Source organism: Eschrichtius robustus, chromosome 6 (assembly GCF_028021215.1).
Source record: "Eschrichtius robustus isolate mEscRob2 chromosome 6, mEscRob2.pri, whole genome shotgun sequence".
NCBI lineage: Eukaryota > Metazoa > Chordata > Mammalia > Artiodactyla > Eschrichtiidae > Eschrichtius > Eschrichtius robustus.
This window is the reverse complement of record NC_090829.1, coordinates 8128283-8152552: the sequence shown is the minus strand read 5'-3', so window position 1 is coordinate 8152552 and position 24270 is coordinate 8128283. Positions and strand designations below refer to the sequence as shown.

General features: G+C 38.7%; 1 protein-coding gene across 1 annotated transcript in view; it reads left to right on the top strand.

The window, feature by feature from the left end:
• KCNH8 (potassium voltage-gated channel subfamily H member 8) overlaps window positions 1–24270 on the top strand; it is a 392473-nt gene that overhangs the window by 150470 nt on the left and 217733 nt on the right. The window contains exon 3 of the mRNA XM_068547302.1: window positions 9247–9378. Within this exon, the coding sequence (XP_068403403.1) occupies window positions 9247–9378 (132 nt within the window). The remainder of the gene's footprint in view (window positions 1–9246; window positions 9379–24270) is intronic.

Below are 24270 nucleotides of genomic sequence, written 5' to 3'. Positions count from 1 at the left end.
ATTCAGGACTCGACCATATGCAATGTCATCTAATCCCTGGATTTTGACTGTCCTTTTCTAAATATATCCGTTTTGTAATTAGGGTTCTTTGTAAGCAATATAAATGGATTCTGGTTATCTGAAGCAAAAATATTAATTTATTGAAAACATCTGTTGTAACTTATGGAACCAAAGAAAGGCATGAGCAACCAGTCTTTGAAAAAGGCAAGAAGCAGTAGTGTTCATGAGGCCTAGGTAGCAGGAATAACTGGCAAGTTTTTTCTGGTCTTCATGGTTGAATGACTCTGCTTCCTTCATTTTTGATCTTGGATCCCTCTGGTCAAGATTTAAATTACCAGAAGAGAAAGAATGATTGGTCAGCATGGATGATTTGCCTGTCCTTCCAGTGAGGGCTTGTCTGAGCACCAGGTTGGGTAGTTCTACCAAGGCTGCACACAGAGAGGAGTTTTCATCTCCAGTGGAACATGGAGGTGCAGTGACACGAGGAAGGGGCAAGGATGCTAGTCTGCCAAACATATGAGATATCTACTATACTAATTGTAGCAACCATGAGAATGTGTGTCTCTTATCTCTGATTACAGGAGAGTATGGCTGATGACCCCAGCTACTGTCCTCTGAAACACATCATTGTGTTGGCACAGGCCAGACTTTCCAGGGGCTGCTACCAGCCAGTGACGGAGTGAAGCAGGGCTGCTAAGACAGGTCTGGTCCTAGGAGATGCGGCGATACTCTGATGATTGGCTTGGCTAGATGACTTCTTGATGGCCTTGGCGAACTTTCCTTAGAACTGCACTGAGGTCTAAGACACTGTCATCCAGTTTTTCTTCCTTTCTTTCTCCTTTGCTTGACCTCAGATCTGCATCGTGATCTACTCATCATTTGCTTCTAAGAGGACCAGCAATGACACACAAATCATTTATTAATATCCAAAAGCAATATTAAGTAGCACTTAAGAATGTCATGCTACAGCCCTACACTGCCGTTTCCTACATTCTATATGCCTTTACCCTGTTCTACTTTTTCTTTCTGCTGTAGCATTTAAAACCCTCTAATAAACTATACAGTTATTTATAATTTATTGTTTTTCTCTCCGAAGTAGAATGTAACTTCTCTCAGGGCATAGGACAGAGATCTGTTCTGTTTTGTTCACTGATGTGTATCCAAACACTTAAAACATTTCCCAGCCATAGCAAGCACTCAGTAAAACTTTGTTGAATGAATGAATAACTTTATGTCCATTTGCTTGCAATATAATCTCCAAATATTTTCTTTTGGGTCCTGAACTAAGTAGTTCCACAGTCCCAGACCCCCTTAAACGTGCTGTGTTTATGTCGGCATTATGCTTTTTGGTGCCGACAGTTATTCCCGTTGCCCTACAAAGACCATAGATTTCTCCCACTAAAGCCTTGTGCAATTAGAGAGGGTTAACTTGATCTTCCAATTCTCATTTAAACCAAGTTCTTTTTCACTGAACAACCGCCAAGTTTGAAGAAATTTTAAATTGCTTTGCTTAAAGTCAAGTATCAAGGGAGTGAGTTTGTTTCAGTGCCTTGTTCTCAGAAAGAAGTGGCTTACAAGTAGCAATCATGGAGCCAAGCCTGTCGGATCAGACATTTGTCTGCTCACTAACAGTGGTTCAGCACATCTGTCCTTCTTTCCTCTAGAGCATCACTGAAGAGAGAGCCACGGCTCAGCGTTGATTCGGGCTCAGTTCTCTTTGTTATTTCCAGTCTTAGAAGAGATGAGCACAGGGGATGTTGCTATGCATCCTACCTAGAGTTACTATGGCACAGAGATCACCATTCTAGGAAAGAGGCAGAAACATCCTGGGAGGAGGGGTCAAGCAAAGGTTTTGTGAGTAAGGTCAGAATATGTTGCTACGTGCATTAATGACTTTGGTAACTATGCCTAAAATCTGTGATAATGAAGCTTTTATGACTGCATCCTCGTTGACTCAAGGAGGGGATTAAAAGTGGCACCAGTGGTGGTTTTCATATCCCATTGTCTCATTGGCTACTGAAGCAAATTTAAGAATTAGAGCCATGTGTACCTAAATGAGAGATATATTCCAATCTAGAACTAGAGTACCTGAATCTGGTTTCAAATAGAGGTTCTACTCTTCTTCGGGGGTTGAGAGGGAAATTTGTTGATTATCCAAAGGCTTTATTTCACTTTTATCTCTTATGACATTTTAAAGAGTATGTATCCTGATGTGCTATAGCATGGATAGAAAGATTAAATGAAAATGAAATCCAGTTTCTAAAACATTGTTCACAGAATACGATCATTCCCAGAAGATTATAGTAAGGCAACATTGGAAATCAAACTCAGATTTGTGTTTAAATCCTGCTCTTTTTTTTTTTTTTTTTAAATTTATTTATTTATTTATTTTTGGCTGTGTCGGGTCTTCGTTTCTGTGCGAGGGCTGTGGCGAGCGGGGGCCACTCTTCATCGCGGTGCGCGGGCCTCTCACTGTGGCGGCCTCTCCCGTTGCGGAGCACAGGCTCCAGACGTGCAGGCTCGGTAGTTGTGGCTCACGGGCTTAGTTGCTCTGCGGCATGTGGGATCCTCCCAGACCAGGGCTCGAACCCGTGTCCCCTGCATTGGCAGGCAGATTCTCAACCACTGCGCCACCAGGGAAGCCCCTAAATCCTGCTCTTTGACACTCATTAGCTGTGTGACCCTGAAGAAAATACTACGCATCTCAATTTCCACATTTGTAAAATGTGCTTCAGTTTCTGATAATGTTGGTCAAGGTGATCAATGAGAAGTTTAGATGGAATACGTACAAAGCTTGTGACTCAGTGTCTAGCATATAATGGAAGCTTAATAAATGACAGCTATCCCTAGGTCCTTGCTGTGTGCATTACATTGTCAGGAATCCCTTATCTGTTTCTCATTGGACCATATGCAGTTATCTGGGCTCTTCCTCTAAACCTATCCCAGATGAATTTGTGGCTACCCATATGTGAAAAATTCTTTCAGTTATAGGTAAGAATTCTCTAAGTTTATCATCAAAATCTGTTTGGTTTTCTTAAAGCAAGTAATAACTCTATTGGTCCAAACTCCAGTAAATGATTTGTTGAGCAAGCATGTTGGAATTATTGACTAAAGCACATCTTGGAGATATTTTTTGATTCTCAAGTTCCCAAGCTCTTCTCGTTCCAAATTAGAGATTTCTGAGAGATGCCAATACATACTCCTGGGAGAGGAATAAAGTACTTTCATTTAAGGAGAAAGGAAACTTGGAACAAAATGGAAAGAGGAAGAAAAAAAAAAAAACTGGGCACATTGAATTCAGCTAAGCATCAGTTGATTTGTATCTATGCCTCCTTTCTTCCTTTCCTTTTCCTTTTCTTTCTTTCCCTCTTTTTTTTTAGTTACCCTAACTTAACATGGAACTTTTCTTAGAGTTTGCAATGGAATATCTGTGAGAATTTAAATCATGGAGAATACACACAAAGTGATCTCCCTAGAAATATGACCACATCACTCTTATCACCCAGTCCTGGACTCCTTTCATTTCTTATTCCAAATCTCTAGAGTTGCCAGAATCCCACTAAAAATTCCGTCATGCTTATTCTAGCAAAACTGAAAACAGGGATATGAGAAAAGGAAAAAAGAAGAAACTGTAATCCTACAATCCACCACTATGAATATTTTGTGTGTATTCTCCCACTCTATTTTTTTTTCTATAAAGAAACAAATTTAAAGCACATTGTTTTCTGAGAGCCTCATTTTTCATCAAACGTTGAAACGAGAGGTGTCCTTAGCCACTGCCCGCTCAGGGAGGTCTCCAGCTGGCTCACTTCATGTCCCACCAACCCGACTCTACCCTCTACTGCTGCACAAGATGTTGGGGCCTCAGTGCATTAGGATCCTAGGGCATTTGGAGGAGGGTGTCCACCCAAGGCAAATTCACTGGGAACTGAGCACAGATCTGAAACACGTATAGACTGCACTATAGATGGATGGTCCTTGGAAGAAGTGTTCCTTGCAGATAAAGTGAAGCCTTTACCTGCTATTTCACCAAAGAATCCTTGCTTTCATCACTTAAAACAGTACAAACACCAGGAAGTGCTGGGGAGGCTGCGGTAGGGCTTATCTCCCACGCAGCTCTGGGTGCTTCCTGGGACTTCCCCCTCCTTTTTAATCTGATCCTTATTTTCGATCACCTCTTCACACGACCCATCCCGTTCCTATTTACCTTTCTAGTTCCATGAAAATAGACTTTCCATATTGATAAAGAGTCTGGAATACTATGCTAATTTTTTAAGCAAGCTGTGAAAAGCCATTGGGTATTTTTAATCAGGACACTCTATTTACACAGACTCTTGGAAGCAGCATGGGGAGAAAACTAAAGGTAAGGAGAACACCTTTGAAGAGTGGGTGAGAGATGGTTAGGTTAGGGCCAGAACAAGGCAGAAACAACTGTGATTAGTCAGAGGGGCAACTACAGCTCTGCGCAGACTCGCTTGAGATGCTCATCAATGCCCTGCGCTTTCTGCTACAGATACGAGGGTCCTGTCATGCAGCCACCATTATCAGTGCCTTGTTTACACACCTGCAGCCCTTTGGCCACACCCTTCCCAATATTATATCCCCTGGACTAATTTCTAAAAATTGTCAAACCTGTCATCACACCATTGAGTACGTAGCACTGAGACAATGGTTACAGAGAACAAGACCCATCAGATTTACTGTGAAATATGAGGAGCGCCTGAAAATGTTTAGGTCACGCGATACTGATGCCGTTAACACTCAGGATATTATATTATTGTAGCCATAATTTCAAAAACTAAAGGTCACATATATTTACCATTAAAAATCCAATCAAAATCCTGCTTGATACGAGGGACATGCTAAGGGTCCCCATCCCACTTTCTGCTGTTGTGTTAAATTGGGAAACACAACCTGTGTCCCATCATGGCAACACAGCCAGTCACTAAAGAGAAGGGAACGACTCACAACTCAATATTCTTTATATCTCTACCTCCTTGTATTAAGTTATTAAACCATGAGCTCATACTAGAAACTTTTTCATTAGTGTTCGCTTATTGCAAAATATAATCTTTTAGGGGTATATGGAAAGCATATGTCTTCTTTCCATTGTAAATATTAGCAAGTCAAATTCTCTTGCACCCTTCTTTCCCAGTGAAGGAAAAGAAAGTACCAAAAATGGAGACATGGGACATTCCACCAGGTTTAAACTCTGCGTAATTATTTACGCGATTCCGAAAATACAGTTTACCATATAGGGTATAAACCCTGTATTCGCCCATGAATTGTATTTATCCATGGAAATTAAAGGTGTTACTAGCTTAAATCTTGGCAGAGACTCATCTGTTTTAGCGTTCACCAACCCACACGGTAACTATGGCTGCTATATACAGAAGGAGTTAACATTGACACACAAGATCTGCCCTCTAACCCTGCTTTTAAGAATCCTTCCCGTCTCTGGATTGGAGGCTGAGGGGTTTTCTCCCTCCCTCCTTAAGGCTAGGAGAGATTTATTGTACCAGGCCTGGGGCGCTGTTGACTGAAAGACATTGAATGATCATGACTGTACCCATGGGTAAGAGAGGAAGCAGCAGACCCTGGGTCATTGCTTTGAGTTATTACAGTCGTGCAAGGCTGAAGGTTTTGTCAGAGAGCCAGGGTGGAGAGGTTGAGGACAGCAGGGAAGGGAAGGCTAAGAGAGCAAAGTTAAGTGTGAAGGGTGTTGCTTTGAGCCTGATTGGTAGGTTTTAGCGTCGATCCTCTTTTTCTGGAAGAAGAAGCAAGTGGCTTATGCTTTGCTTTCTAACTTTAGAGGTACCCAAAGCCATATTTGTAAGGAAGTTGGTGTGGATAAATATGAAGGAGCAGCTGAAGGAAGAAAGGAAGAGGGATAAAAAGAGGGACGGAGAAAGAAAGGAAGTAAAAGAGGAAGGAAAGGAGGAAGGAAGGAAGAAAGGGAGGGAGGAAGGAAGGAAGGAAAGGAGGAAGGAAGGAGGAGAGAGTGAGAGGAAGGAAGGAAGGAAAGGAAGAAGGAAGGAAAGGAAGAAGGAAGGAAGGAAAGGAGGAAGGAAGGAAAGAAAGAGGGAGGAAGGAAGGAAGGGAGGGAGGGAGGAAAAAAATAGGCCTATATGTCTCTTATGCTGTTTCCCTGATTCACTTTTTTGTCATGTATGTAATGGGGATGTTGACATTAGCTTAGCTCATGACAACTCATTACAAAATTTGAATTTAGAAGGACCCATATTAATGAAGTTTCTAATGAATTTATAAAATGTCAAAGACCACATCTCATTATAACTTGAAAGACAAATTTCAAAGTGATTTTTCAACTCTTCCAGAGCATGCTATGACATGACGCCCCTGCATCATGGCTGATTAGAGAATATTGTCATGTTGGCAGCTGTTTCCTTGGCTTTCACCTCATTTTGTGCTTTTGCTTTTCTTTAAAATACACTGGCACGTCTGTGAGGAGACTCTGTGGAGACAATAATGATGCTTGTCTGAGTGCAGAGATCGAATGATTTTCAGGAAAATTAATAGTCTCTGTTCTGATTTGGTTGATGTTCCGGCAAGGAAGTTGACAGAGAGATGTTTTAAAGTGTGAACCAAAATATTAGATTCATGCCATTCTCCAAGTCCCCACGATTACTGTCTCTAGGGTGTGATTGATAGCTTGGCCTGATGGTTCTTTTTGTTCCTACCGTAGCTACAGCATTAGGGAAAAAGGCTCCCAAGTTGAAATGGTAATCATAGACAAAAATTGGAAGTAAGAACCATTCTGGGATGAGGGGGAGAGCAGTGTTTGGCCAGGGATATGGCTCATTTATGAGGTTTCTTCATTAATCATAGACAATAACGTTGACTTATCATTTCATGTTTCTTGGGGTTACTATATCTACCCTGCACAGGAGGATGTGAGAACATTACAGTCGAAGGAATCTCGTTGCGGAAATGTTAACTGACTTCCCATGGTGACGTGGCTGGTTGATGTTGGAGCCCTGGTGATAAGCCATAGGTTCTAGGTTTTCTGGAGCCTGGTGATGGGGTATTGAGATGGGATTGTTGTGGCATAGATATTTGGGAAGATGAATGAAAGGAAACCATGTGTCTGAGTCAAAAGAACAAGAAGGAAATCATGTTTAGTGAAACAATTAGATGGAGTAACATTTTCAAGGCATACTTTATAAGTAGCAGCACATTACACATACATTTATTACATGTGTACTTAACCACACATTTTCAACAAAAGTACCCCAGCAGCTATAGTAAAATACGATTTTTATGTCAGATGGGCGCTAAATACAAATCAGCTGCTCGTCTGGTGCTCAACTGAAGAAAAATGAGAGATTCCAAGGCTGGGTGGATATATCGCTGTGTTGGAAAGTGTGAGATCTAACACAGTATATACAAAACAAGTTAAAACATCAAAGATATTTCTGACTCTGTGTTATTTTTGTCGTATACCCAGCTTTGAAATCAATTCCCAAATAAGATGGAAATTCAGATTTTTTTCCCATCAAAGGAAAAGTGTAGGAAAATTATGTGTGAATAGATCAACAGTTTAGTTTTTAAGCAATAACTTTTTCATCAACTTCAAATTGGAATGCTTTTCAGTAGAAAATCTAGTACTGGAATTTTAATATATTTTTTAATGTGTATTTTGAAATATACAAAAACTTTTCAAAATATAAGCCTTAGGTTTGAACTTGAGTCTGTTAATGATATTTCTCATGGCTCTTTTGCTCAAAGAATAGAATTGAACTTGAGTATCACTTTTAAAATTAATTTTTATTGGAGTATAGTTGATTTACAATGTTGTGTTAGTTTCTGCTGTACAGCAAAGTGATTCAGCTTTACATGTACGTATATCCACTTTTTTTAGATTCTTTTCCCATATAGGTCATTACAGAGTATTGAGTAGAGTTCCCTGTGCTATACAGTAGGTCCTTATTAGTTATTTATTTTATGTATAGTAGTGTGTATATGTCAATCTCAATCTCCCAATTCATCTCTCCCCCCCCAGAACACCCTGACCCGTGTCCCCTCCTACTCACAATCTCCCGAAGGTAACCACTAACCTGACCTCTTAAACCCTAGATTTGTTTTGCCTGTGTTTGTACTTCATTTAAATGGATTCTACTCCTCTGTGTCTGGCTTTTTGTTTTGTTTTGTTTTGTTTTAAATAATGTTACCTTCTTTTTTTTTTTTACCTTTTTTTAAAAAAGGAATTCCTTTATTTTTATTTATTTATTTATTTATTTATTTATTTATTTATTTATTTATTTATTCATTCATTTCTGGCTGTGTTGGGTCCTCGTTTCTGTGCGAGGGCTTCCTCTAGTTGCGGCGAGCGGGGGCCACTCTTCATCGCGGTGCGCGGGCCTCTCACCGTCGCGGCCTCTCCTGTTGCGGAGCACAGGCTCCAGACGCGCAGGCTCAGCAGTTGTGGCTCACGGGCCCAGTTGCTCCGCGGCATGTGGGATCTTCCCAGACCAGGGCTCGAACCCGTGTCCCCTGCATTGGCAGGCAGATTCTCAACCACTGCGCCACCAGGGAAGCCCTGTCTGGCTATTTTTGCTCAACATTATGTTAGTGATATTCATCCATTCCCCTGTCGATTATTATATATCACTCGTTCGCATTACCATATAATGTATTGTGATAATATATCTTGATACTGCCGAACAGTTTTTAAAGTATATGTGCTAACTGGCTAGGAGTCAGTAATGTAGGAGGGTTCAAATGACTTTGCATCATCCTTCCCAAAACTTGGTATTTTCCATCTTTTTTTCTTTTAGCCATTCTGGTGCACAAGCATTGATTTTTAAATTGACTAAATAAACCTCTAGCAAACTCATATCAAACAAAGGTCTTTATTTAGGAACCAGTGTGCGCTTCGGGCCGGGAAGGGGCAAAGTTTCATCAAGTGGAATGCTTCAACATCAATACATTCAAAGAAGAAATACAAATTTGAATGACGTAAGCGGAAAGGTCTCAGCACAGACTAGTGGTTTTGTTTAAAATACTCCCTTATTTTCAGAGAAAGCACTGCATTTGGGAATGAAGAGATATGCATTAGAGGCTAGACATTTATGGAATCTGAAAACTGACATTTTTAAGATTTTGGGGGAGACTCGTGGGATAGAAGAAAACAGTAAGGACTTTATTAACTATACCACAAATGATGTGATTTTCATAGAAAAAACACAAGGCAGTGGTTGATTTGTATTTTTATTACCGTTGCAGGGTCTCCATTTTGGTGCCTATTGGACATTGTCCCTATAAAGAACGAGAAAGGAGATGTGGTCCTTTTTCTGGCCTCATTCAAAGATATAACAGATACAAAAGTGAAGATTACTCCAGAAGATAAAAAAGAAGGTTTGTACTGTTTTCAGAAAACATTGACAGATGGAGTAACATTTTGAAATTGTTTATTCAAAAACTCTGGTAGGAAAAAAAATGTGTTTTTAATAACAGCAACAGATAAATATTCATAACTCTTAGCAGTCAGTATTTGGTGCCTATCCCCAAATCACAGAGACTCACATGAATTTGCATTTTCCTCTTTGTAATAAAAACTCACCTGATAGGGACCAGAAGTTTATACTCCTGTTCGAGGAGGATGAGGATGGGAAAACAATTTATCAGAATACACGGATTCACACCACCTTGTTTTATCAGGGAAGAATATACATTGATAGCAATAAGTGAAGTTAAAATGATGTGATTAAAAATACTGCTCTCAGTTTCATCTAATGTGCAGTAGTTCAGAACTTAGAAGTGCAAGATTTCATTTTATATCCAAAATCCAGAACTCAAGTTTAGTGCTTGTTAGAGTGGAACGTTGCAAATGCGTATCTGTATTTTGCAATAATAATTTGTTTTAAGACAAAGACAAGCTCTTCAATGATCTTTAAAGTATTCTAAGACTTTATATTGCTTACTTTATAGCTTCTGTCTATAGTTTATGAGGAAATACCCTGCATTCATGTAAGCAGACAAAAAGTAACACTGAAAAAAATGCCCATATTATTTCATTTAAACAAAAGTAGGATTAGATATTTTGGCGACCAGAGAAAAGGCAATTGTCATTGTAGAGATTTCCTGTATATTAAGTTCTTTATGAGAACCAGCTCTTTGATGTTTCAACAACTGTCTTTTTTAAAATGTGTGTGAGTGTTTTAAATACATTATGTCTTTTGAAATGACAACACAAATTGAGAACTATTTGGTGCCCGCCCCCCCCCCACCGCCAACTTCTATCATTTGGAATGTTTGCAAATGCAGGACTGTTTTCTCGCGTACTTGCATAACTAAACACTGTGGCATATTTTACATACAGGAGGGGCGAGCAGTCTTATACTTAAAGTTACTTGGATATTAGAGCACGTGTAATACCTGTCCAATGAGAGAAAAGTGTGGAAATCGGTGTGCGTGATTTTTGGTTTTGTTTTTTACTATTTTCTTTGCTGTTGCAGGAAAACAAAAGGTAAGTATGAACTGTATTTACTCAGAACACTTCTTATACCAAATGTAGGTTTTTTCCATACCAACAACCAGTTCTGCAACTCTCGGGACTCCAGCTGGGTGTCCTATAATTTAATTCAGGTCTGACACTAAGTACCTGGATTTAGTGTCAGAGTGCACAGGTATAAGGGCCCACCCTAACTGCAGATGCCGGTCACAGGTACGGGGTGCCTGGGGCCCACACACTTCTCCAGCTTGGCTACAATGTCGGGAATTTCACAACCCTCCCCATCCTTTTCAGATTTGATACTTTGCTACAACAGCTCACTGAACACAGAGGAACACTTCTGTTATTGTAAAGGCTCTAACTCTGGAACAGCCATAGAGAAGAGATGCCTAGGGCAGGTATAGGGAAGAGGGCCTGGGGCTGCTGTGGTTTCCCTGGGAGTGCCACCCTCCCAGCACCTGGATGTGTTCATCAGCTCTCCTGCTCAGGTGTTTAGTAGGAGTTTTCATGGAGGCTTCATTACGTGGGCAAGATTGATTACATCACTGGCCATTAGTGATCAAATCATTCTTTAGTCCCTCTCCCCTCCCCAGAAGGTCAGGGAGTGGGGCTAAAAGTTCTGGCCCTCTAATCTTGCCCTGGTCTTTCTGGCAATGTGTTGCCCTTCCGAAGTAATCTAGGGCACCCTCCCTTTCCCCACCACCAAATATTTATTAGCACATAAAAGACACTCATCCCTCCAGAGATTCCAAGGGTTATAGGGTTGTGTGCCAGCAACAGAGACAAAGACCAAGTACATTTTTTATTATGCTACCATAAGGATTATTTGAATAACATTATTATTTATGTATTAAATATATATGTGTATATATTATGTATACTCGTATGCATAGATAGATACATAAAACTATCTTTAGAAAGAAATATGGCTTTTTTTTTTTTTGCTTCAAAGCGGGCAATTTAATCAACCTGACTTGCTTTGAACATGAAGATTATAACTAATGGTTTTATATAATTTAGGTCATCATCTTTGTCTTGTGTTTCTGGTGTCTGTAGATAGGGGTGAAATCCCCCTTTTGGAAGACTGCAATGGATAAAAGGAGTAAAAATATATTTATTCATTTGGGGTTTGAAAGAGCTCAGTACAAACACTCCTTTTCCCCACCCAAGTTCTGAGCCAACTGAGAAAGAAATAAGAGTAAGGCAGATGGGAGACCAACACATCACCTTTATTTCTGAAGAAACGGATAACAGAGAATGTGGCATATTATCAACAGCAAATGGGCTTCCTCCCAGTGAGCCCAGATTTAGGCAAAGTTACCTCGCAATTGGAGCTATACTGGGGCAGAGACAGAGCTCCCTCTGGTATAACTTAAAGCTTGGAGGACCGGAGCAGAACAGGTGCTTCCCAAAGGCAGCTGCTCCCTAAAGAGAGGAAAGAGCAAGGGCCACGCCATATATGCCAAGCTCAATCATATTAAATTCCTCCTCTTCCCCTGGGAAAGATTGAATAAAGGAGCAGTACAGAGGCCAGGTGTGTTACACTAGCAGAGCTGCTTTCCCAGGAAAGCTTGCACCTGCCTTTTGGGGGTAGAGGGCATGCATTTGAATACCCTATGGAACCAGTAACAATTATTCTAATCCAAGGTTCCATCATAAAAAAGAGTTTTACATTTCTATTTAAATAAATATATTAAACTATGCTTAATAATAGTCCCATTTTTTTTTACAGAATATGTAAAATATGAAGACTGTCTCTTGCAAGGTTTAAAGAAGAAAAACAAAAAACAGTTTTAACATTAATTGTATAAGGCAGAATATGTTTTTAGAAATTTTGAAATATTTGATAGTAAGTCTCTAAATCTTTTTATAGCTTTATGACTTTGTTCCTCAAATGATTATTATTTCATATGAAATTAACTGTTATTTCTAATATATATTGAACACTCAAGAATATTTTCTTTTCTGTTGCTAAGTTATAAATGTCCCACAAAACTATGTAGTATTTTAATAGAGGCAAAGTAGCTATTGTAAGCCAGCATAGTTATAAAATGATCATAAAATACATATATATATTTCTCTCTTTTTTTTAACTTGCTCTTAATAGGGTAAAAATACCTTAAAATTCGCCAATTGATGGCATGTCTTGCAGGAAAGGCACACTTTAGTGTATGATATTTTTAGAACTTCAAGATGTGTTTGAAAACTCTTAAAATGTCTCTGTGTAATTGGAGCAGTATTGTATCTCAGCACTAGAAAACTCGAGGTGAACATGTAGCCTGATGTGACCCGATATCAGATGTCATACGAGTGCATCTCTGAAGATCATCTGAGTTGTAGAAATACAGTTTGTGTTAATTAAATTAATTCCCTACCAAGGCTCATATGATGGACTTCGTGTAAGAGATATAAATTGTACTTCTTTTTTTAAAAAAAATGCTTTAATCAGTAACGTCTACATTGTTCTGGGGTTTATTTGAAAGGAGGAAAAACATATTTTATAGAAAAAACTAGCAAGGTATGGGATACAGTGAAGAGCATTGATGGAAGATTGGCATAAAATGCAAAGTACTGTTTGGACACTCAGTTTTCAGCTGCTGATCTGGGGTGTTTTTGTGTGTGTGTGTGATTGAGAGAGAGAGACTTCAGCAGAAATCTGGTGATTTTAAGCACCTTTTAAATTCCTTCCATTTTTTTTTAAAGATTGATTGATTGATTGATTGATTAATTGATGGATTGATTGCTATGTTGGGTCTTCGTTTCTGTGCTAGGGCTTTCTCTAGTTGCGGCAAGCGGGGGCCACTCTTCATCGCTGTGCGCCGGCCTCTCACTATCGTGGCCTCTCTTGTTGCGGAGCACAGGTTCCAGACGCGCAGGCTCAGTAATTGTGGCTCACGGGCCTAGTTGCTCCGCGGCACGTGGGATCTTCCCAGACCAGGGCTCGAACCCGTGTCCCCTGCATTGGCAGGCAGACTCTCAACCACTGCGCCACCAGCGAAGCCTCCTTCCATTTTTTGACACATATTTCATTTCCCTTCTAAAAAAAGTGTGTAGACCAATAACTTCTATATGTGTGTCTAGCATTACTGAGTTAATTTAACATGAGACCCTATTTACCTCTTTCCCTATAGAAATATCAGTAAGAAATATATTAATTTAATTGTGGATTAATAATGAATTAAGCAACTCAATCAATATTCATTGAGCACCCATTCTGCCTTCCGTATTGAATGATTGTTTGGAGATGTCAAAATGGGTACAGTATGCTTTATTTGGATCATCTAAACCTTAGCTTAAACCCCGGTTCCACATGTTTTGGCTGTTAGGCCTCAGACAAGCTGCTTACCCTTTCGGAGACTAAGTTTCTTCGCCTATAAAAAGGGGTAATCATACACGTCTACACTTACTTTAGGTATATAAGAGATAATATCTGCAAATCACGTGTCACAGAGCATACAGAATACACCCAAGAAGAAAAGAGTTGTGGTCATTGTTATATTCTACATGTTTTATAAAAATAGCTAGCCGTTATTGAGTCTCTGCTTCATACTGATGATTACTTCATTTGCTTCTCGTTATAACCCTGTGAAATAGGAATTATTCCTATTCCTATTTACCAATGAATTTTAAGTAACTTGACAAAGTCAACATAGTGAAAAATGGTAGGACTAGGGTTTACGCTCGTACAGACTCGAGTGTACATTCCTTCTATTGGTGTTTTTTTTTCTCCAAAGAGCTCATGATCTTATAAAGGAAATGGATCCAGTATTTGCAGTATACTACGTTCAGTGACAGTAGAGTGGCAGAACTGGTAAATTCTTCCCAGACAAGGTAAAAAGATAGCGTGGGGCCAGCAAGAATTGGAGCAGAGTCAAGGAGAACTTCACAGGGAAAATAATATTGAAGCAAAACTTGAAAGATGTGAGGAGTTTGATAAACTGAAAGGAAGGGATGTTAATTTCAGGAGATGAAATAACAAATAGCTGACCTTTGTTCAGAAGTAGTTTCTAAAAGTCAGGGTGTTGAATTTCAACTTTAGATAGGCAGGCATGGCTTAAAACATAAAGATTTTATTATGTCTTTCTAAGGAGCTTAGATGGTGTGAGGATAGAGTTCAGAGTTATGACCGGTAGACCTTGACAGTAGAGATGAGGGAAAGGAAAGAGTTGATGAATTCCAAGTTTCTGGTTTGGGGACTGTTCTGGACTCACTGAAGCCCTAACCCCCAGGACCTCAGAATGTGACTGTATTTTGATATAGAGCCTTTGAAGAGGTAATTAAGGTAAAATGAGACCATTAGGGTAGAACTTAATCCAATCCAACTGGTGTCCTTAGAAGGAGGAGGTTTGGTCACAGAGAGACCGATACCAGGGTGCTCGTGCACAGAGGAAAGCCCACATGAAGAGAAGCGAGAGGGCAGAACTTCCTCTTTTAATTAAACAGATCTGCTCTTAGCTCAGGTAAGCAGGTTTTAAGTTCCAATTACTTAAGAATCAGCTTATGATGCTCCTCACAATTCACTTTCTAGCTACATACCATACCACCTTCTAAACCTTCTTGAAGTCTCTGGACAAGCCAAGCTGGTCTGTTCACGCTCAGCTAGTAAAACTCACAGTCTCTTTCTCTCCATACCCTGGTCCTCAAATTTCCCCTCACCTGGAACATCTTTGTCACCCCTGTTTACCATGAAAATCCCACATCTTTTCTTTATAGTCATCTTACCTGAACCACCTTAGGTCATAGTGAGGGTCCTTCCCTTAGACTGACCTGTGCCTCGCTGCTGACCTAACGCTTCTGACTTGTTTTTCCCACACCGGTGAGGGCCTTAAACTTGGCATCCTGCTTCAGCTGCCTTTCACTTTCCTCCACTACTTTACACGTAACAGACACTGAGTACAAACTTGTTGATTAATTAATGTTACGAAAGGACCTTTACCTATGTGACAGCACAGCTTCTTTTAAAAGTTTATTTTCCTCAGTTGCATGTGTCTCAATTTTCTAAACTTTTTTCACATGCTAATTTGGTTTTCTGCTCAAAGCAGTTGAGTAGAATAATATGTGCCTTGTTTATTTCTTGTAGGGTGTCCCAGATTTGGCTTGAAATGACGGTTGACACTGGGTTATTCATGATGTGCCAACAACATTATCAGTTGCCTCAAAACTGGGGGATTTTGATGACCATTTCTAAAAAGTGGACACTTCAAATTTGCCTTGAGAATGTAGGGGTTGATGTGTGAAGGTTTCCACGTTATCTTCAGTGATAATACAGATCAGGAGTCAAATGCAATGGCGTTTCTTGGTAGTCTAGCTTTTGGCGAGCAGAGCAGGTTGGCATGATTAAGGACACTGGCAAAGGCTTAAATTGCTCCTGTCTTTTCCTATTGCTAAGTGGCTTCGGAAGAAATAATAATAATGAATAGCTGCACTCAACAATTAGATATGAATTGCATTTAGCTACAAGAACCAGAAAACCTAACTAAGGTGAGCTTAACTAAATAAGGGCTTATTTTTCTTGTATCTCGAAGAGTCTGGAGCTTAGAAGCCCATAGTTGGAACAGCGAAGCAGTAAGACTGGGGGCCCTGGGGCTCTTTTTGTCTTTCTGCTCTGCTGTCCTATTGTGCTGTTTGCCATCCTCATACTTGTCACCTCGTGGTAGTATGATGCCTGCTGCAGAGTGCCTTTCATTTACTGATTCTTTGCTCTAAGCCAGACAGATTATGCAAGGATCGCACAACGTGGAGCAATGAGACTTAGAGAGAGTACGGGAGCTGCCCAAAACCTCAGTGCTGTGAAAAGCTGGAGACAGGATGGAAGCCCAGGCCTCTCTGGTCTCAGAGCTCTGATTCTCCCATTATGCCCTGGGGCATCCTGTGAGACAGATGAGAGATTAGAAATGAGGTAGACACAAGGGTGGGCTTGTCTCAATTCCTCCCCAAAGTCCCACACGATTGTCAGTTTTTTTACCATACTCATTTTTTTTTTTATTAAAAGAAATTATTTTAACTGAAGTATAGTTTATTTACAATGTTGTGTTAGTTTCAGGTGTACAGCTAAGTGAATCAGTTATATGTATATGCATATATATACATATATATGTGTATATCTATTCTTTTTCACATTATTGTCCATTATAGGTTATTAAAAGATATTGAATATACTTCCCTGTGCTATGTAGTAGGTCCTTGATGTTTATCTATTTTATATATAGTAGTGCATGTATGTTAATCCCAAACTCCTAATTTATCCCTCCCCGCTTTCCCCTTAGGTAACCATGAGTTTGTTTTCTATGTCTGTGAATTCATTTCTGTTTTGTAAATACATTCATTTGTACCATTTTTTAGATTCCACGTATAAATGATATTCTATGATATTTGTCTTTCTCTGTTTGACTTACTTCACTTAGTATGATAATCTCTAGGTCCATCCATCTTGCTGCAAATGGCATTATTTCATTCTTTTTTATGGCTGAGTAGTATTTCATTGTATCTATGTACCACATCTTCTTTATCCATTCATCTGTTGATGGACATTTAAGTTGCTCCCATGTCTTGGCTATTGTGAATAGTGCTGCTGTGAACATTGGGGTGTGTGTATCTTGTCAAATTACAGTTTTAATCTTTTCCAGATATATGCCCAAGAGTTTTACCATTCTCATTTCTTATTCAAAGTCCTTACTATCCCAAGTGTATGAGGACCTGACACATTAGCATCACCTGAGAGCTCATTAAAAATGCAGAATCTCAGGCCCCACATCAGACCTCTGAATCAGAATCTGCATTCTGACAAGATCCTGTGCCATTCACTGGCACATCCAAGTTTGAGAAGCTTCATGCCGTACACATTCCTTAGAAAGGTTCTCCTGACCATCCAGTCTGAAGGGCCCATCTCCAGCCACTCTATCCCATCACCTTGTTCACTGTAGGCATAGCCTGTATGGCTATGTGAAACACCTTTTTCAAAAGTTAGTTTATATTGTAATTGTTCTCCACTCCATTAAAATGTAAGCTTCATCTGGAAACAGGCTTTGCTTCTCTTGTTCAAGATCGTATCCCCAATCCAGAGTGTCTGACACTTAGTAAGTGCTCAATAAATGTTTGATTGGTGGGTGGATGAATAAATGAATGCATAAATGAAGTCCAATTTAGGAGACTCTTCACAGATAGAAAAAAACATAGCATTGTTGCATTTCCAAAATAATTGTATCATAGTTATCAAAGCTGCACATTCTGATGAATATATTTAGTTTAGGTCAAAGACCATGGGATGTGTATTTATCAAAGCCTGCTCCAAGCCTCTCAAAACGGGTTCTTACTCCTAGTGTGGAGTGGCCCTTTCACTTCAAATAGAATCTCTGCCACTGATGAATTTTGTGTTCTTGTTGACTCTTCTGTTTGTCCTCCAGTTTCTGAGAATCTCAATTTGGTCACATTTTTAAAGATAGTGGAAGTCACTTCTTAAAAATACATATAAAAATGTTCTCTGTAAAAACAGACATTAAGCCACTGATCAGATATTAAGTCTAAGATGATTTTGACGTATTTTGAATATTTTAATTTTCAGTGGGGAGCATAGTAATAATGTTCCTTTCCCCTGCTGAAATATCCTGCCTGATTTTTTTTTCTTTGCATAATGAAGAAACACAGGCCCAAATCTTAATAAAGAGCAGTTGTCTGATGAAAGAACTGTTGTAAAAATTGATACTTTTTCTGAGGAGATAGATTTCTGCCTTCAGGAGATCGAGACCAACTTTTTGTCAAATATGTGATGAAACTGGGAATGAAGAGCTCAGGTCGATCCTCAAAGTGATTGAAGAATTTTAATCACATACATATTACCTATATTTTTTAAAGCTGTGGGTTGTTTTTTACATATTCACCAATATTATTCTCTCCTAGAATCTTCTAAAGGCAAATAGTATAAGCAAGAGTTCAGAAACTAAGTTGCCTTTGGACACCATGGGATAACGTGATGAATGAAATGCTGTGATAGACCATGGTGGGAACCTAGGCATAACACACATGGTATGCTTCACTACGTCATTCTATTTTAAAGAAAAATTTTAAATATTCTGCAGCCAATTGAAATATACCTGTGGACTGAATTTGTTCTATTGGTCAGTAGTTTATGCCCCTTGGATGAAATTATCAAACAAATTTCTTATCAGTCATATTTTTATAAAAGGTATTTCTAGTTTTATAACTTTGGGGATGGAGACATATTTTTTAACCCTTTTTTGGTGAATTTAACATTTAAAAATGTTTTGCAGTTGAAAAGGCAATTAATTGAAACACCAGACAAATATGTATTAAGAGGATTAGTAAGTTCAGGTAGAGAGTTTAAAAAGCTGTATAAGTTGACTTCCTGGTTGGGTATACATTCTTAGTGAGGTCTCCATGTCTGGCAGAATTCACTAGACATTGGTATTAGGGAATGTTCCCAATTCCAGGATTATAGCTATCATGCTGCTGTTAGGAATGATGGTAGCATCACTTGGGAGAGGCTGGAAACCGTGGACCAAAAGGTTTGCAGGTACCTGGGTCTCAGCCTTCAGCATCTTGTGGAGAGACATACTTGGGACTGTGGATTTATGCTTCAGGGGATGGTAGGGGAGTGCTTTCCCTTTTTGCTTTTCTTTTTATATTGATTAGTGTGTTAATGGCTTTGCCAGTGTGAGAAAGACTATTTGGTGCTGAGAGCTTAGGTGCCAGCTGCTTAGAGAAGTGCTGAGAAACTCTGGGTGCCCTGAAGAGGAGAGATTGGGTGCCCAGTTTCAAGGGAGTTTGAGTTTAGTTTCTGTCCCTCACATCAGTGAAAATGAGCTTACCATCCCATCTAGCTTGTTTTTATACAGGAAGACTTTTCAGGAACCACCATCAAGCAATCCTGTTTATCTTTACAGTGGGTCTCCCCCAAATTCCATGAGGCTTTTAAAGTATTTATTTGACACACTATGTGGGGAATGATTTGACTCCTAGACAGCACAGAAGTTTCACTGGATAAATGTCTCCTGAAATGTTTGGATAATTGCTTCAGTCTCTTAAAATTATATGGTAACCAGTTTAATTTGATCTACTTTAAAAATACATCTTTCAGTTCCTGAGGAAAATGTATACACACATAATTTGGCAACTCCTCCTCAACGTGGAGAATGAAATTTTTGCCCGTGTATTGGCATTTCATAGCAGACATTCATATTAAAGGTGTTTATGCAAGATGAGATGAATATCTATTAACTAGAAAGCTGCTAAAATGACATTATATTGAGGAGAAACTCTGGAGGGTGTAAATGGTGCTTAGGAGCACATTGGATTGTGCCCTTTTTTCCATATGTTCCTTTCCCCTTCTCAACTATGAGCTCTGTGAAGGCAGAGGCCATGTCTGATTCACTTTTGAGCCCCAGAATGAAAGCTAGGGTGTAACACATGGAAGACGGAACTGATTGGCATTGAGAGGTGCAGAGTCTTGTGGCTACTTGGAATCTGTCTAGAATGATTTTTTTTTTCTTCAAAACTTGAGGAGAAGAACACAGAAAGAGTTTTTGAGCTGAGGAATGCCAGTGATAATCTGAGATTTAGGGGTGTGTGGTGATTGTTAGGGTATGAGAGATCATAAGGGATGGGATGAAATAAAGTGACAAAAAGCATAGAGATGGTAAAAGTATTGAAAATAGCAACTTCTACTAACTGTAAATAAAGAAAATTAGTGATTCTTTTATAAAAATTAGAAATGGGATATACAAACTATATAGACACAAAATATATTATTCATTAATACAACCTTAGTGCAAAAATGGGTAAATAAGCCTCTTCAAGGAAATATGAAAGCAAGCATGGTATAGTACAGGATGATATAGACACGGAGAGGGTTGATCTCTCAAGAAAGTGGTTTACAATAATGTGATCACTAAGAAAGGTACTCAGGAGTGTCAAAAAGAAGCTGAGATACCCAGGATAGAAGGGAAGAATAAGGCAGAACCCTGAGTCACATTGGAGCACAGTATTAAGAAGTAGCCATCAGAATGGCTAAGAGTCATAATTTTGTTTGATTTTTCAAGTACATGATCTCTGACCTGTTTAGGGTGCCTTAGGTATGAGCTGAAAGAAGTAATTAAGTGATGGACCCAAAATGCGACTCCAGCTATATTTCATCTTGCAATAGAATTTCAGTGAAACCTAAAGGATAGATTGATGAGATTCAAATGAACAAATTATTTAATAACTTATTTACATACATTGCAACAGAAGTGCAGAAAATCAAGCCATACCATTGGGTGATGACTTCCTGAGTTGATAGTCTAGCTTTGTGTTGAAAAGAGGGATTGATTAGCTAAATTAAAGTTACAGTAAAAATTATCTGAATAGAACTTCAGATTCTATTATCAGTTCTGTTATCTGAATAGAACTTCAGATAAGCCCCAAACCTTGATCTATTGAGGGTAGGGTGCCCTGGAAAGTTGGCTTTTAATTCTCTAGTGTAACTGCAAAGATCTTAGGAATATGGTGGTTACCAGTGAATAGGAAGGGACTAGAGGGTATCTAAAAATTCATACATAACCAAAAAACAGGAAAATGGTGAAGGCAGGTTACCAAAGGCCTGACGATATCCTCTCTTTAGACAGATGGTCTCATTGGCAGCAGTGGGACGATATGAGAACTTGAAAGCCAAGAGTACTTATCAAACTGCATGCATGCTGCTGGCTGGCCATTTCATGCTGTGTAGCCATGTCTAGATTTATAGATGACAGCTTTATCCATTAACTACATTAAACGATTGCATGTCTTTTGCTGGTGTCTGGTGGTGTCTTTCCATAGTGACTATCGCACTTGTGCAATCACGCATCATCGTTAGAGTCAAAAGATATACTATTAATTTGTGAGGAAAATAAATAATAGTGGTGAAAAAAAACTCGAATGAATCTCATAATCTAGACAAGCATGGCAAATAAGAGTTACTATATGACCAAATGTCATGTGATTGGTAATAGCTACCTAGAATTTTATGTTGAAAAGCTTTTTAAGGTGGCATCTTGTCACCTCAAAAGGGCAACTATAATCAATTATCGACCTCTTCCAAGGTCACAGTGAATCGAATAGAAGGTAATAGTCACAAGCAAGCCAGGTATTTGCCATACATGCTGTTGAAGAAAGCATTAGCATTTCTATAACAAGTAGAAAATTGGAGACCTCAACCCTCTCTTGTAGGGTTAAATCACTGATACGAAATAGTCTTTCATATATTTTTGAAATGAAAATAATTCATCCATTGTGGTTTGTTGTTGAGTTCTCAAGAACCTATTGTTATAAAGAAATCAATTATAAGATTAAGAAGCATATAATGAGCTAGAGGTGCAGAGGAGAGATCCTAATACAGAATAGCTAAAAATGCTGCATAAAATTAAAAAATTTATAATATGGCTGTGCTAGTGGTACAGTAAGGGAGAACATTAGATTTGAGGAACAAAAAGGAAGTATGAATAAGAGGAGTACGTTGGAGTAGGTGAGGGAAGAAAGACAAAGCCTAGGTCCTCAACAGAGCAGGAAATCAGATTGAAGTCATCAGCACGAGTCTGGGACAATGAAAGACATTGACAGTGTCACCTGGAACAGGGGCTGAGAGGTCCCAAAGAAGAAGACTTGCTTATTTAACCTTGGTTCTGGGAAGAACATGAAAAAAGAAAAAGACTGGTTTTCGTAAGCATTCCTAATCTGAACCTTACCTTCATTTAGGTTTGGGGTCTGAATTCACAATATCTGTTGGCTATCAAGTAATTCTAGCTGAAAATTTTATTTAAAGTGATTCTGATCATTGACGCTGATTCTGATCAGTGTCTGATTCCCCAGACGCATTGGAAAATAAAATGCAAAACTTTTCTTACTGGGCATTTTTAATTGAAGTTCTACAAGAACCCTCAGAGTTATAACGTTCCAAGGAACATGAGTATATGATAAAAATCATGCATGCTGTGAGGTAAGGTACCACAAGCAAGACTCATCAGAAAAAAAAGAAATTACAAAACGGAATCTTCAAGGGCAAGAAGATATTGAAGATATTGGAATTATTAAAAATATAAGTCTACTTAATTTATTTAGAGAAAATTTAAAACAAGTTTAAAAAAATGATGGAGGGACAAAGACAATTAAAATTAACCAGATAGATTTGAAAAAAAAAAAAACAAACTGTCAACTGAAAAACCAAGCACAATGTGAGAGTTGTGATTTAAGTTTTATCTGGGGCAAAATGAGGACTCTAGCCTGGGAGACAGCGTCTCAGATAGCTCTGGAAACTGCTCCAGACAGGTGGGGAGAAGGGCAGTGTTACACATGATGTTAGTGAAGGGGGGACGTGCACTGGAGCACACATGTTGGCAGAGGCTGGCTGCCAGTCACGAGGAACAGGTGTCACTGTTAATTATTTCAGTGCTTTTCTAGATACGAGGAGATGCGAGAATTGGGCTCATAATGTCTTCTCCTGAAAATATCTGACTATCTAAGGGCTTGATCTGCCAGTTTTTCTCAGAGCACAGAGGACCTCCTTCCTGATCTCCACCCTGAACGCCTTTCAGGGTGTGTTGAAGGTCCGTGGCTGCAGTGACTAGTGACCTCATCCTTGTAGAGGCAGATGGCAAGTGCCACCTTTTTTGTTGGCAGAACCAAAGAGAACTTCTATAAATGAGAAAGAGGATAATTAAAAATAAAGACTCAGTGAACAGGATAAACAGCAGACTGTTCATAGAATTAGAAAGAATTAGTGAATTAGAAAAGTAAATCCATGCAATGTATTACAGACACATAAGAAAAAATGTTCAAGAGAAATAGTGGTTAAAGAAAAACAATCCAAAATATATGGAATTTTAGAAGAAGAGAATAGAACGGTAGAGAATAAACTGTTGAGGATTTTTCAGAATTTATAAACTTCAATACTCAGATTCAGAAAGCCCAACACTTCTGAAAGTTCGGTATAAATGTAAGCAAACCAAGACTCAGAAATGTGAAACTAAAGAACACTACATACAAAGAGAATGTCTTAAAATCAGGCTTAGGGAAATGACTTTATCTGCAAATGAAAGCCAATTTGACTGACAGCTCTGCTCTCAAAGACAACAATAAAAGATGGAAGACAGTGGAATACTATCTTCAAAATGTTAAGAGTCGAAAAAAAAAAAATGTTAAGAGTCGGTGACAACTAGAATGTTTTATCCACTGGAACTCTTGAAAAAAATAGAGATAAGATACAGAAACTTCATTCAAAAATGTAGATCATTCACTAACCAAAACTTCACTATTAGAAACTTCAATATGAAAAATGAAAAAGGGGATATGACAACAACTGCAGGAGTGATTAAGGAGACAATATAATAAAAACCTTAGGCCAGTGATTTTGAAAAACTAGGTGAAATGGAAAGTTTGTTAAATTTTTTTTAGTTGACTCAGGAAGAGAAATAAATCTTGAATTATCTATAATCATTCAACATACTGAATCAGTTTTTAAATTTTTCCCCAAAATATTAAGCCCAAATGATTTTATGCATGAGTATTCCCACACGTTTAATAAACCCAATCTTAAACAAATTCTTTCAGAGAATAGAAAAGTAATATAATCTTGAGGTTAAAACCAGACAAGGACAGCTTGAGAAGTGTGTGAAAAAAATGACAAGCTAATATCACCATAAATATAGAAGCAAAAATTCTGAACAAAAAGTGTAAGCAAACTGAATCCAGCAATGAAAAAAGCAACAATGTTTCCTGAGCAAATTGAATTTATCACAGCAAAGAAAGGTTCAACATTAGAATGCCTA